Source organism: Aptenodytes patagonicus, chromosome 23, assembly GCF_965638725.1.
Source record: "Aptenodytes patagonicus chromosome 23, bAptPat1.pri.cur, whole genome shotgun sequence".
Taxonomy (NCBI): domain Eukaryota; kingdom Metazoa; phylum Chordata; class Aves; order Sphenisciformes; family Spheniscidae; genus Aptenodytes; species Aptenodytes patagonicus.
The window spans coordinates 1,314,408-1,329,195 of record NC_134971.1 but is presented as its reverse complement, the minus strand read 5'-3'; the positions used below and the strand labels follow the sequence as shown (position 1 = coordinate 1,329,195).

Sequence of the window (14,788 nt, the reverse complement as noted above, 5' to 3'; positions counted from 1 at the left end):
GACAGGTTGCTTGCTGACTTGAATAGCACGTAACCTTATTATGCATGTGCTTTTACGGTTCCTGGAGACCTCGCAGCCTTTGAAAAGGTTTGGATGAATAGGTAGACGAAGCGCCACAGCCAATTAAGCATTATATGGGGCTCTTTGTTTTGTTTCTTTTTTGGATTTTTGTTTGTTTAGTGAAATGTCAGGCCAATTAAAGTGAGATCAGCGCCGGCTTTCCTTGAAAGTCAGGCCACTGCGGACAGAGTTAAATGAAAGTTAATCAGAGCCCAAACAAAGCGCGCCAGCGGTCGGTCAGCGGGGTATAGGGGAACAGCTGTGGCAGCCAGCCCACATCTGCACACCCCTTTCCCCGATGCCGCGGTGATGGGCTCCGGGGAGCGAGCCCAGACAGCCAGGTGATGCAGCAGACGAGCGCGTGCGGTCCTGGCCGAGGGCCTGCGGACCCGCCGGTGCCAGAAGGAGCTGGCTGCTGCTTGTGTCAGGTGGTGGGCAAGGAAAGCCGCCCAGCTTTGCTCGTACCAGCGTGGGAATGTAACCCTCGGGGCCGCGGCCATGCCCAGCCCTTGCTTGCCGTGCAGCCTGTGGGGCTGGGGCTTTCCCGTCCCTGGGTGCCCCCGGCGCAGGCGAGTGTCTGGGTGCAGGCAGCAGCTTGCTGCCTTGCCGGGGCAGCGTGCCCTTCCCTGCTTCGGAGGGAAACTCGTTAGCACCCGGTCAGGTGTATCGCGGAGCGAAAGGCGGCGGATGCTGGAGGCCGGGAGCGTGCGCCCGGGGGGACGGCTCGCTGGGCTGAGCGCAGGTGAGGAGACCGCCAGCACGTGATAAATGCCATTTAGCACACGGCTGCACGCCTCCCCGGGGGGGTGTCGAGAGCAGAGCGTGAGGGATGGAGAGGGTCATGTCCTCGGGGGGGCCCCGTGGGCTGTGCCGGGGCTGCCGGAGCGGTGGGCAGCGCTCGCTGGAGAGGGGGCTCCTCTGCTCGCACCTCCCCGGCACCACCATGCCGGGGTGAGCGGGTCTGGCCAGGGGGCTGGGAGAGGGGCAGCTGCCCGCACGTCGCGGGCACGGGGACGGACATGTTTGGAAGTTCGCTGCCGTACAGCAAGAGTATAACTGATTGCCTCCATGCAATTTGAATTAATCTCATGCTTCAGGTGAAACTCAGCTAATCAGTGTAGAAAGGAAACTGAAATGGGTGCAATCAAATTAACATCACAGAGCCGGCTCCAAACAAGAAAGAGGGGGGCGAGGGAGGCAGGCACAGCCCGTGTCACCCTTGTCACCGTTCTCATTCAGTTGTCACCAGCGGGCTGCGAAGCGGCTCGTGCCCCAGCCCACCGTGGGACGGCAGAGCGTGTCGGGGGCTGTCGGCTCCCTTTGGCGCCAGCCTTATCTCTGCCCAGCAAGTGGGATGAGCCTCTTGTTGGGGCCTTGTTAACAAGGCCCGTGGGCACGGGGGGAGCGCGGCAGGGGCGGCTGAGCGGGCTGGGCGCAGGGAGCACGGGCGGGTGCAGAAAGCGTTGGAGGCAAGCTCTCCTCGAGGGAAGCCTGCACAGCAGCGCTGACCTGGGGCTCTGGCTGATGCTCGGGCAGGCAGGAACCAGCGTTACTGGTGTCCCTGCACCCGGGGAGGGAGGCGTGCACCGGCCGGGAGCAGCCTCCGGCAGCCCTCGGAGGGTCCCGCAGCCGGTCCCGGGCGATGCTGTCCCTCCGCAAGCGGCAGAACCGCTTCAGGGTGGGTGCCGGGTGCCGCCTCTGTGCCCCGGCCCGTGCTGTCTGCACAGCTGGTTGGGGTTTTCTTTTGGTTTGTTTTGCTGTTTCCCCCGCTCTGGGCTGCTTGCCGCTCTCCTGGGATCCCGGCAATTGAGAGAAGTTGATATGTTTACATCCAAGGAGCTGCTTTTAATCGAACATCAATAAGTGCATTTCAGCGAAGCGGAGCCTGAAATGGAGCTCCTCTCCTGGGGCCGCCGCTCGCCGGGAAGGGGGCCGATGCCTCTGCTGCTGCCGTGGCCCCTCGGGGCTGTCCTGCCCCTTTGGCCCCTGCGGCCACGTACAGCCTCTGCGCCGCACCGGCCTCCACCCTGGGCTAAATGAAGGCTGAATGCAGGGAAGCAGCCCCCGGTGCCCCCCGCCTGCCCCACTCTGCAGGGTGGCCTCTTTGTGGCCTTCTCGTGGCAGGAGCTGGGGACAGCGGGCGGGAGCCCAGCAAGGTCCCGCCGTAGTGCCAAAACCGGGTGCCGAGACCCTAACCCGGCTGTGCGTGCCCTCGCAGCCAGAGCGGCGGTTGGCCCCGAGCCCGGGGTAGGTGCCAGAGCCCCCGGCCGTCCCTGTGCTCTGCCTTTGCCTCGGTGGGGCGTGGGAGGCTGGGGCTCGGCCGGCACGTCCCTCGCCTGCCCCTCTCCCCGCCGTAGCCCTGGCGTCAGGGCTCTGCAGGCAGGCAGAGGCGTCGGGGCTGGGGGAGGACGGGCGCACGGCTGGGGACGGGACGGGGCAGAGCTAGGAGAAGTCTTGCTCTGTTTCTTGTAGCTTTTGGTTTCCCGTGGCCTGGACCACAGGTCCGCCAGTGGTGCACCGTGGGTGCGAGCACCGCCCCGACATCCCCGCTCTTTGCCGTCTCCGTGCCGGCTGGCAGGCGGCCACGCTCCCCTCGGGGCAGGATTGCCACGGGGCGCGCCAGGCTGGGCACCGCTCTGTCCCAGCTGCGTGGGCGCCTGCCCTGCACCCCGCAAATACCGCCGGCTCGGGAGGAAAGGTTTCCTTAGCTGTTAATTGAATTACATTGCCACAGAAAGCTGAGAAGTCGTAGCTCATTAGAGCCTCTTGTGTCCCATTATAACAGTGTGTGTTGCCTTTGCGGATTGTCATTATCATATATTACTGCGGGACTCAGCAGTGCTGTTTGTTTATGCATTACATTTTTTTCTGCTTACCCAGGCTGCCCTCGCCCCCCCAGCCCGTTTCTCCTGCGCAGTGCACGCCGCGGCCGGCTCGCCGCGCGGCACCGGGGTGGCGCGAGGGCTTGGCTCTCGGAGCGGCGAGGCTGCTGGGGAAGGAGCCCGGACGGGGCTCGTTACGGCAACCCCTGGCAGCAAGGAGAAGCGTTTCGGCAGAGGCTGCTGTGGCGCAGGGGGACGGGCAGGAGGAAGCTGAGCTTGGCGCTGGCTGGCGTGCTGGTCCTCCTCTTCGGCGGTGCCGCCGCCAGGCCAGTGGCCGAAGCGCACGGACGGGAGGCGGCAGCTTTGTGCCAGGGCTGCGGGCACTCGCCAGCGGCGAGAGGGACTGCTCAAACCGTCCTGAGGGCCATCCCTGACCGTGCTGCAGCCGCCGCTCGGGCAGCACCAGGATGTGCCCAGGCTGGGTGCTGAGCCCGGTCGGGCGGTGAGTGCGGCGTGGGGCACCGTCCTTGTTTGCATATTGGGGTGGCTATGGACAAAAAATATAGCTCTGGCATCTGCAATGCAAAGGCGGCCTTGCTGATGTGAAATCGCACTCTATATTCTGCCCAGGTTTATACGAGTGAATTATGCAAATCTGTGATGGAAAACATTCTTCCTCTCATCCTCGGGAGTGTAAAACCTTAGTCAATAATTCATACCCGCACGTCTCAGACTGGAGGCTTTCTCTTCATTATAGTGTGCGCTTGGTTATTTGTCTTTCAGGTTTTATTGTCTACCCCGGTGTAATGCTATGCATTATAAAATTTATCTGCTTCATTATTTTATGATCCTGAGCTGTATAATGCAGCGAGACGATTCTGCTTTGGGCTGCGTGGCCTCTCGGTGAGACCCGCATCCGCCGCCTCCCCGGCGGGGCCTGTGGGCTGTGCCGGGGCCAGGCAGCCGCAGGTGGCACCGAGCCGTCCCCCGGGCGCACGGGTGACCCCCTGCCTCCCCGCAGTCCCGGCCATGATCACCTCCCACCCCAACACCACGATCGCCATCAAGGGGCAGACCAAGGAGCTGAACTGCACCGCCCGGGGCGAGCGGCCCATCATCATCCGCTGGGAGAAGGGCGACACCGTCATCGATCCCGACCGCAACATGCGCTACGCCATCACCACCAAGGACAACGGCGACGAGGTCATCTCCACCCTCAAGGTGAGGGGCCGGGGGTCTTGCTCGGGTGATGGAGAGGGGCGGACGGTGCAGGGGGTGCCCGGGGAGAGGGTCGGTGGTCCCCGGCGGGTGTCGCGGAGGCTGGCGTCGCGGCTGGGCTGCCAGGGTGGCGAAATCGAGTCCAGCAGGGAGGGAGGTTAGGAAACCCACCGGAGGGATTGCGTCTCCAGCCAGCGGCAGCATGCACCGGCTGCGTCTCCCCCGGCCCCAGCACGCTGCGGTGCAGCCAGGCAAAGCGCCTGACCAGCGCCTGGGCTTTTACAACCAGCGTGAGAGTGAGCGCTGCCCTGGGCTGGCGCGGGGAGCCGGCCTTCCAGTTTTAATTACACCCATTCAAAACCAGCCACTGTCTGCTTGCTCTGACAAGCCCCTGGATTTCACACTACGCCTCGGCTGCCTGTACAACGGGCTCTGTTTGCGAAGGTGTTTTGCAGCACCAGGGACATCTCGGAGCAGATTTTCAGCGCAGATCTGAGCCAGGGGACTGGGCGTTTGGAGGGTGACCTGCCTCCGCAGGCACGGCTCCTGCCGGGGGGCCGGTGGTGGGAGCAGGCTGCGATACCGGGGAAAGGCGGGGGCACGGTGCTCGGGGCAGCTCAGTCTGAATTGGTTCCTCTTCTCTCCCTGAAACGTTCATAGCTGAAACCAGCCGACCGCGGGGACTCGGTTTTCTTCTCCTGTCATGCCATCAACTCTTACGGCGAGGACAGAGGCTTGATCCAGCTCACCGTCCAAGGTACTCGTTCCCTGCACACGAGCCCCGGGGTACGAAGCCTTGCCACGAGGATCCCCCTGCTCCCGGGGGGCTTCTCTCCCTGTCATCCCTAACCTGCCTGTGTCTCCCCAAGAGCCCCCGGACCCACCAGAGCTGGAGATCCGCGAGGTGAAAGCCCGGAGTATGAATTTGCGGTGGACGCAGCGGTTTGATGGCAACAGCATCATCACTGGGTTCGATATTGAGTACAAGAACAAGTCGGGTAGGTGATATCGGACCTCCCCTCCCGGTGCAGCCACGGCCCCTGGCAAGCGGCGGGGCTGGGGGCCGCGCCGCGGCCGCTGCGTCCCGGGGCTGGGCTGCGCGGGCAGGTGCGGGGCTGCCCGGCCGGCCCCTCCAAGGGAACATTCTGCATCCCGGGTCCTTTGATGAAGAAAGGAGAGAGCAGCATTAATGAAATATGTTAATTTCCGTTGGATGGGAGCATTTGAAAGGGAATATTAAAGGAGCTGATAGTTGCGAGAAGCCAAAGCCAGGCTGCGCAACAGCGAGGAGAGGGGAAGCAGCACTTTTCCGTGGGGGCCGGGGACGAAAGCCAGAGGCGCTTGGGGGCTTCACCTGCCCGAGCACGGCCCTCTCGGTACCACAGGATTCGGGTGCTGACCCTCCTCCTGTCTCACTCCGCTGCTTTTCCAGATTCCTGGGATTTTAAGCAGTCTACGCGCAACATCTCGCCGACCATCAACCAGGCGAACATCGTGGACCTCCACCCAGCCTCCGTGTACAGCATCCGCATGTACTCCTTCAACAAGATCGGGCGCAGCGAGCCGAGCAAGGAGCTCACCATCAGCACAGAGGAAGCAGGTGCCGCTTGCGGCGCGCGTGCTGGGGCCGGCGGGCAGGGGTGGCCACGGGCAGCGCGGGGGCTGCAGCCTTGAGCGAAGCTGGCTGCGGCAGCGCTCTCTGGAAGCCGAGTCTTTTCCTGACGAGGAGGTCCTTTCCCTGATGCTTCGCCACATGCTCTTTCGGGTCTGTTTCTCCGCAGCTCCCGACGGGCCTCCGATGGATGTCACCTTGCAGCCGATGACGTCCCAGAGCATCCAGGTCACTTGGAAGGTGAGTGGGGCCGGGGCGGCGCGTGGGCTTTCCCTGGCCGCGGGGGCCCTGGCAGCGCCAAACGCCGTCCCAAGCCTTTGCGGCAGCAGCTTGTCCTGGGACCCGGCGTTTCGTCAGCGGTACGAGGGCTGGGAAAGATTTCCCGGGCAATATGAAAGCCTGAAGGCTGGGCGTGAGGCTCGGCCGCATCACACAGGGTCCTTATTAATCATGTTTTATAACAAGCTCATCATCTGATAGGATGTCTGTGGGAGGCCACGGGGAGAGAGAGGATAGATATGTAAAAACTGCGATGCTGGGTTGCAGAGCGTTGCAGCAAAGATCGATAAAACTTAGAATCGGATTTATTTTTCCAAAGGTGCGTAATGAAAAATAAAATCGATTATAAAGTTAGGACTTTGGAATGAACTCGTAAGTCAATAAAGTGAGGGTTCCAGCTTCTCCCCCCTCCCCCGCTGAAAAACAGATTAATAGAAAATAAGATTCACTTGAAAGATAAGTCACTTTGTTTTAAGAGTATTTCAGTGAGATGGATCGCCCTGGCTTTGTAACAGAAATTTGCAATCAACCCTATTGATTCCTTAGTGTCTCAGAGAAATATTGTTAAGATTGATCTCGGCTCGGCCTTGTGCATTTTCAAGGCTGTCAGACTTGGGGTTTTTCCCTCCTCTCGTTGAGCGGCTCCGGTCGGGGAATGGCTCTGGCTGAGCATGTCCCGCTGCCCAGCCAGCGCCTTCCTCTCTGGCGGCCTCCGAGGACCCGCTGGACCTTTTTTATCGCTATTCTGCCCCTCAGTACGTCCACCCGAGCGCTGCCGCTTAAAAGCATTGGGAAAAGGTGCTGGGGAGAGGTGGTCGCGGCAAGGAAGCCCCGCGAGCCTCCCGGCCCCAGGCCGTGCTTGCTGGGCAGCGTAGCCCTGCGTGACGCCGCTCCATCTCGCACCCCCCGTTCCTCAGGCCCCGAAGAAGGAGCTGCAGAACGGGGTGATCCGTGGCTACCAGATTGGGTACCGGGAGAACAGCCCGGGCAGCAACGGGCAGTACAGCATCGTGGAGATGAAAGCCACGGGAGACGGCGAGGTCTACACGCTGGACAACCTGAAGAAGTTTGCCCAGTACGGGGTGGTGGTGCAGGCGTTCAACCGGGCGGGGACGGGGCCGTCGTCCAGCGAGATCAACGCCACCACGCTGGAGGACGGTAAGGCCGTCCCGGCCCCCGCCGGGGGTCCTCCCGCCCGGGGGACTCCCAGCCGCTCCCTGCCCTGTCCCGAGCGGGTCTTGGGGCGGTTGCTGCCCACCGGCGGCATTTGGCGCTCAGCTGCGGGCACGTGCGTGTACGCTCGCGGCTGCCCTGGGGAGGAGTTGTGAGCGCGAGGATGCCGGGACAGCGACGGCACTGGGTTTCGGGTGCACTTGGAAGGACATCGAGGTGGATTTACGCAGTGCTGAAGCACCAGGGAGGTTTCCAGCCGGGAGAGATTGCTGGTGGCCTCAGCCCTTTTAAAAAGAAGGAGAAAAAAAGTTTAGTGGCGCGTTTGCTCAGCCGTTTTTCATACTTAATTAAGGCTCTTGTTAGCCTGTCAAACCACGATCATTTCCTGGCTACATTAGTACTCCTCCTGGGGTATTCAAGGGCCCCTGTTTTAGCAATAGTGCCTTTTCCATAATGATATTACCTTCATTTTGTTCAAACGGACTATCTGTAGTAGTTTATTATGCTCTGTCCCTAATTACATGGTGCTTATATTTTTGCACCTAAGTAATCTGAAACAATAATCATTTTCAAAGAGGATCGTTACGGTGATGTATTATCATTTAAATGCTCGTAAAAATTAGAGTTACCTCTTACGGGGCAATGGGATCTAATTACCTCGCATCCAGCCAGCTCTCCCGCTCTCCCCTCGCTGGGAAGCGCAGCGTGTCCCGGCGACCTCCCCGTCGCCACGAGCGCGGGGGTTGCACCCGCCTCGGTGGTCCGGGAGGCGCAAAACTGCGCGTCGGAGGCAGACCGCTGCGTTCGCCCGGCCCTGGTGCCCCGCGTGCCGGGCAGGACCGGCTCCAGGCGATCGAGCAGCCGGGGGAGAGGGGGCCGCAGCGCGGTGGGGTCCCAGGCAGGCGCAGTCGGAGCGGCTGATCCGTGGGACATGGCTCCTTTGGCCTGGCATCTGCCGGGCACGTGCCGCCTCTCCGTCCTCCTGCTGATCGCCCCCCTGTCCGTCCCCTCCGCAGTTCCCAGCCAGCCCCCCGAGAACGTGCGGGCCATCTCCATCACGTCGGACGTGGCCGTGATCTCCTGGTCGGAGCCCCCGCGCAGCACCCTCAACGGGGTGCTCAAGGGATACCGGGTCATCTTCTGGTCCCTCTACATGGACGGAGGTGAGTAGAGCGGAGCGCGGGGGACCCGGCCGGGTGGCGGCGCGGGGCTGACGGGCCCCGTCTCCCCGCAGAGTGGGGTGAGATGCAGAACATCACGACCACGCGGGAGCGAGTGGAGCTGCGGGGCATGGAGAAGTTCACCAACTACAGCGTGCAGGTGCTGGCTTACACCCAGGCTGGCGACGGCGTCCGCAGCAGCGTGCTCTACATCCAGACCAAGGAGGACAGTAAGTGGCGCTGCCCCGGGGGGCAGGTGCGCGCGGGTGCACTCTCCTCTTACTTCTAAGTGACACGTGTTGCCGTGGTTTATCAGCTGGGGTAAGAAGATGGAGCGTTGAGTAGGAGCCCTTAGCAATGAATAAGGAAAGGTGGCTGTGCAGCCTCCGGAGCAGGCAGGCGGGGCCAGGCAGGGCTTCTCCCTCCTTTTCATTTCCTCCCTCCTCGGTTTGCCAAACCCGCGGGCAGGTCCCGTGCCCGGCAGCCCACCGTGCGCCCAGAGCCACGCCTGGCCAGGAGGGGAGGCGGGCACCCGGCGCTGCCCTGCCGCATGTGCGTGGTCCTCGGCTGCTGCTCCATGGTAGCAGAGCCCGAGCTGCCCCCCCCCCCATGCGGCCCCGGCCCGCTCGGGTCTTGCTGCTGGCATTGCAGCGTGCCGTAGCCAGCTGATGCCGGGAGACGGGAGCACTTGCTCCTGCCGCAGCATGTCGTGTTGCTGCACTGGCGAGGGAAGGGCTGGAGCGGCTGTGGGGGCGTGGAGGAAACCCCCCGTGTACAGCCACGGGCAGGGCATTTCCCCTTCTTTTTTTTTTTTTTTCTTCTTTTCCTTAAGTGCAGATATTTAAATATTTACACCCCTGCCTGCCCTACTTTAATGCCATTAACTCGGTAGCGGAGCGTTTCCCGGGCCCGTGGGCTGGCGTGGCTGCCTGCCTGTCCTGGGAAGCGCCAGATGCTGGGGAGGCGCAGCTGGGCAGGGTAAGGCTGAGCCGCTCCGGCAGATTAAGGAGACGAAGGAGACAGCCATTAAAGGCCAATCGCGGTCTCTAAACCAGAGCCTGGGCTGCAATTAACTCTCCTGCCTCCGGCTCGGCAGGGGACCGGAGGCACCTGCGGAGAGGCGTCCCGCAGGCAGCGGGGTGACGGCAGGGTGACCGCTCACCTGCAGACCCGTCACCGCTTGTGCCTGCTCGATGCTGGTGTGGAAACGCTACAGCAACTCCTCCTTGTTGTGCGGTCGGAATGCCGGCCATGCGGCGGGGTGCTGCTGCCTCGCCGGGCTGGGCAGAGACCGCGGAGACCTCCCGGTGCCGGCTTTGCCACGCTCTGCCTCCTTCAGTTCCAGGTCCCCCAGCCGGCATCAAGGCTGTCCCGTCTTCCGCCAGCAGCGTGGTGGTGTCCTGGCTGCCGCCGGCCAAGCCCAACGGCATCATCCGGAAGTACACCATCTTCTGCTCCAGCCCCGGCTCGGGGCAGCCGGTACGGGACGGGGACGGGGGCGAGGCCGGGGGATCGCCAGGGTGTGCCGGGGGAGTGCTGAGCTGGCCGAGCAGGAGCGGGAGGGAGGGCTGATGCCAGGCGGTGGCGGTGGCAGCAAAGGTCCCTTGGGCCAGGTCCATGCGCTGCAGAGTCGCCAAGGCACCCGTGGGCACTCCGCATCGGGCCACAGTCCCATCGTCTATCCGTTCCCTTCCTCCAGCATCTCCCCTGCTCAGCGCTCGCTCCAGAAGGGGACAGATGCCGGCAGCTGAGCGAAAGTAAAATAGAAAGCAAACGTGGCCCTATCCCTCCTTCGCAAGGGAGAGGTTGATGGGAGGTCTGCAGACTAGTGCTTATCAAAAGCTCCTTCTCAAACTCCTCTCACTATCTGAGCCTCTGGTTTCCAGGGCAACATAATCTTTTCATCAAAGCAACTGGTAAAACCGCTGGGATCCGATATTGTTTTCCTGGCACCTTGTCAAAACTGTCATTTGGGTAAAAGAAATTATGTATACGATACACTATTCATATAGGTGTCTGCTTGTGGGGTACATTTACCCCTGTGGGCCCCACAAGGGCGCACGTTTGAAGACGGTGAATGCGCAGATACCTGTGTGCAGTCGCGTGTTTGCACACAGAAATACCCCGTCCATCCCATGCAACGGGGATCGGATTGAGCTCCCATCCCATCCCCTCTCCGGCGCCGGCATGGCGGGGCAGCCCTGGCAGGGCGGCCGGGTGCCGCCCAGGGCAGCCCTTTCCCACGCGGCGTGCTTGGGGCAGGGCGGCTTTGGCCCCGATGCGATGGAGACCGGCCCTGGCGCCAGTGCGGGGCCGTGTGCCAGACCTCTCCAGCGGACCGCCTGTGGGGTCGGGGATGGTCGCTGCGGGGGATGTGGGAGGTGAGCCTGTGTGGGGTTTTGGGGACCCCCTGGCTGCTCACCGCAACCGCAGAGGGCTTTCGGCAGCCCGGCCGGGGCTTGCCACTGCACCCGGCCCCCGTTGCAGCTCAGCGGGCGGCCGGGGAAGCCTCCTTCCCCGGGAACGAATCATGCCGTCGCAGCCATCTGTTCCTCGGGCTCGGGCCTGGGCTCCCTGGAGGAATTACGACACCAGCCGGTTTATACTGGCAGTGAGAACCGCCGAGCAGAGCTGCGTCGCTGCTCGGGAGCAAACCCGCAGCGCCTCGAGGAGGTGGCTGCCAGGGCGGCTGTGGGCCCTCGGAGGGCGAAGGGAGCTTCCCAGGGATCGCTCCTGGTGGAGAGCTGGGTGGGGTGACGGGGACCCGTGGGCCTCCTTTGCCGGCTGGCCGGGGATGGGAGTGAGGGCACGAGCCTGCTGGCAGTGGGGTGGTAGCGATGCCCTGGGTTGGGGATACTGGGGGCCGTGGGGGGGACGCCCAGGTGCAGGCAGCCGGCCCAGAGGGCAGCTCTTCCTTGCTGACAGCTCAGGTGCTGCTCTGGCCCCGGCGTTGCCTGGGCTGGTGGTGGTGCTCCCGCTGCTGGGGTGCCTGGGCTGCCTGAGCTGAGGGTGATGGGGGTGAGGGTCTCACGGAGGCTGTACCTTCTCCCGTCTCCCCCTCCGCAGGCCCCCAGCGAGTACGAGACCAGCCCCGACCAGCTCTTCTACCGCATTGCCCACCTGAACCGTGGGCAGCAGTACATGCTGTGGGTGGCCGCCGTCACCTCTGCCGGCCGCGGCAACATCAGCGAGAAAGTCACCATCGAGCCTGCTGGGAAAGGTACGGCGGGGGCTGCCGGCTCGCAGGGGGACGCACACCCTGGCTCTGCTGTCCCCTGCCCCCCCCGGGGTTGCTTTGGCTGCTCCGTATCAGCCTGCGGCAAGGGACAGCTGGGGCGACTCGTGCCCGGGGCAGAGGACGGGCAGCACGGGCGGTCGCAGCTCTCATTACATGTCGGGGGGGTCGCGCACGGGGCCTGCTTGCCAGGCTGACCTCCTCCTTGCCCCCAAGCCCCTGCCAAGATCATCTCCTTCGGAGGCACCGTCACCACCCCATGGATGAAGGACGTGAGGCTGCCGTGCAACTCTGTTGGGGAGCCAGTCCCCGCCATCAAGTGGACCAAGGACAGGTACCGAGGGGGACTGCCGGCCGTGCCGCAGCCTGGGCTGGGGGGCCGGTGCCGGCTGCGTCGCTCTTGCTGTGTTGCGAGTGGCCGATGCGCCCTCTCCTCTCCTGGCAGCGAGGACTCGGCCATCCCTGTGACGGTGGATGGCCATCGCCTGATCCAGGCCAACGGCACGCTGGTGCTGCGCTCGGTGAAAGCGGAGGACTCCGGCTACTACACCTGCACCGCCACCAACACCTGGGGCTTCGACACCATTATCATCAACCTGCTGGTGCAAGGTGAGGGGCGCTGGCGGGGGGTGGCCTGCGGTCCCACGTCTGCATCCAGGAGCCAGTGCCCTGCACGGGCACGCTCCACCTCGGCCGGCGGTGCGGCCAGCCTGCGCTCTTGCTTGTCCGCTCCTCTCGGTGGGGTGAAGCACCGCAGGGTCTTTCCTGTTCGAGGGGCTCTCGCTGGCCTGGGGCTGAGCAGGAGGCCTCGTTGGCGTTCCACCTTTTGCGGGGCACGGTTCAGGGCTCTTTCAGCCAGTGCGTGCCAGGTGCTCACGGGCTTTTCCCTCCTCCCTAGTGCCCCCAGACCAGCCCCGCCTGACCGTCTCCAAGACCTCGGCATCGTCCATCACGCTGGCCTGGATTCCTGGGGACAACGGGGGCAGCTCCATCCGAGGTATGGCTGCTGCGAGTGACGGGGCCGGCAGTGGCACCACAGCACCGATCCCCGTCCCCGAGCCGTGGGCGCCTCTGGTCCTGGCACTGGGGGACGAGGCTTGTGGCGCAGGTTTTCAGGCACACCCCTGCGCGCTGCACATGCGCTTTTGTCTCTGTGCCGTAGTGTTCCCCTCTCTGAAATGCCTCGGAAACGCTGCAGAGTAAGGTTGATGCTTCTGAGCTTGCGGGAGGGCTGCCCGTCCTAATGAGGGGGGCTGGGAAGGTGGTTTGGACAAGATGCAGGGATGGAAGTAGCTCGCGAAGGGCGTGTCGGTAATTGCTCAGGTGCTGGCGGCCAGGGCTAGCCCCAGGGGCTGCTCCGTATCTCCCGGCAGTGGTGCGACTCTGAACCTGACAGGGCAGGATTTGTCCCCCGTCCCCCAGCAGCCACCGTCCCCGGTGGGCTGGGGGCTTCAGGAGCACCCCTATTTTCCAGAGCCTCCTTTCTGCCCTGATTCAGCTTGTGAATTATATGTTGAAACAGCGGCACGCGGAGCGGGGAGTGGGGAGTGAGGGAGGAGACCTCGCTTACAATTAATTAAAAGCAGGAAAGTAATTACGAGCAAATCTCCCCAGCCAGCAGCCTTGCACTCCAGCGGACTCGGTTATGATTATTTTGTACATGCAGCATCTTTGTTGATAAAGTTGGTTTAATATTTCTACTCCAAAGAAATAACCGGTGGCAGGCACTGGGGCGCCAGGCACTGTGGGCTGGCCTCGACGTGGCCGGGAAAGCGTGTGCCTGCGGGCAGACCCGCGCTGCCCCGGGAAGGTCCCGGTCCCCCTGTCCTCTGGCCGTAGGGAAGCCTTGGTGCTGGGAAGGTGCGAGAAGCCCTCCCTTCCCTCGGCGCTGCTCTGCCCGAGCCGGGCGTTCGCAGAGCTGACGCCAGGCACGCGCCTGCCTTTGCGTGGGTCCTTGGGCAGCGCCGCAGCCGTACCCGGACGGCGTTGGCACCCGGAGCGGTCCCGCCAGCTCTGCATTATGTGGCTTGTGACGCACAGGCAAAGGCAGAAGGCCTAATTTTCCTGTTATTTTTATCTGAGATTTGCACAATAACCTGCGAGAGTAGCCAAAGCTCTCAATGCACCACGGCGGGCTGGGATTTTGTATAGCCGAAAAGGTCCGAACGGTCAGGGCAGCAGAGACGTGCCACCCTGGGGGCACTGGTGTACTTGGCGGCGTATCCCTCGCCCAACGCTCTGTGCGTGTGCGCGTACCTGTCCCCGGGAAACCCTGGTGAGCCGTCTTCAGGCGTCTTGTTGACGGCAGCGTAATGGGTTTGTGCATCTAGGACACAGTGTGCTTCCTAATACTCTTAATCACGGGAGAGGAGGCGGCATGCAATGACAGAAGCAACTTCCTAGCAGCTTCCCAAGGGAGCTAGTTAATTCTGGCTTTCCCTTTATAGCCTCGCACCAATCAGTCACGTTCCGCGCTCCCCGCGCTCCCGTGCGAAACCAAGCACGCCCCCCCCCCCCGTGCTGGAGGGAGGCGATGTGTGGACAGGGGAGCAGATGGGGGGTGGGTCGTGGGGGAGCGGCCCGGGGGCTCTGGCAGAGGACTCGGGAGGTGGCTAGCTGCCGGGGATGCCCGTGCACCTCTTGTCTGCGGCTCCTGCCTGGGCCCGTGGGGTGGGCAGCACGAGCAGATGGGTCGGCCTCCGTTCGGGCCACGCACAGGGTCTGGGAGGGCAGCAGCTTGCCCCTGCTAATGTTTTTGAGGTAACTGCAACCCACGTCAATAGCGTAGGAATAGAGGGCTGCGTTTCCATCACTGTTCACGTGCACGCAGTTGGGCAGGGATCGGTGTGCAACGGGCGCCCTGGCGCCGCGAGGCCGCATTGGACTTGGCCACGGGATGTCCCTGAGGCGGGCGCGGGGTGCCCCGCAGGCTCTGTGTGCCAGCGGTAACCCCTTCTCTCGCCCTGCCCGGGTGCTGCTCGCCTCCCCCCCGGCAGCCCGCGTGCCCGGAGGTGACTGCCCCGTCCCTGCTCCCACAGGCTTTGTGCTCCAGTACTCGGTGGACAACAGCGAGGAGTGGAAGGACGTGTTCATCAGCTCCTCCGAGCGCTCCTTCAAGCTGGAGAGCCTCAAGTGCGGCACCTGGTACAAGGTGAAGCTGGCGGCCAAGAACAGCGTGGGGGCCGGCCGCATCAGCGAGATCATCGAAGCCAAGACCCACGGCAGAGGT

The 14,788-nt window shown here is 63.2% G+C and overlaps 1 protein-coding gene across 1 annotated transcript in view; it reads left to right on the top strand.

Moving 5' to 3' along the window:
- The window catches only part of DSCAML1 (DS cell adhesion molecule like 1), a 115,293-nt gene that overhangs the window by 94,255 nt on the left and 6,250 nt on the right, over nt 1–14,788 (top strand). Inside the window, exons 12-25 of the mRNA XM_076358495.1 lie at nt 3,904–4,103; nt 4,761–4,857; nt 4,970–5,098; nt 5,533–5,700; nt 5,882–5,952; nt 6,909–7,149; nt 8,181–8,327; nt 8,399–8,554; nt 9,664–9,803; nt 11,391–11,544; nt 11,776–11,893; nt 12,005–12,168; nt 12,458–12,556; nt 14,598–14,786. Coding sequence (XP_076214610.1) covers nt 3,904–4,103; nt 4,761–4,857; nt 4,970–5,098; nt 5,533–5,700; nt 5,882–5,952; nt 6,909–7,149; nt 8,181–8,327; nt 8,399–8,554; nt 9,664–9,803; nt 11,391–11,544; nt 11,776–11,893; nt 12,005–12,168; nt 12,458–12,556; nt 14,598–14,786 — 2,073 coding nt within the window. The remainder of the gene's footprint in view (nt 1–3,903; nt 4,104–4,760; nt 4,858–4,969; nt 5,099–5,532; nt 5,701–5,881; nt 5,953–6,908; nt 7,150–8,180; nt 8,328–8,398; nt 8,555–9,663; nt 9,804–11,390; nt 11,545–11,775; nt 11,894–12,004; nt 12,169–12,457; nt 12,557–14,597; nt 14,787–14,788) is intronic.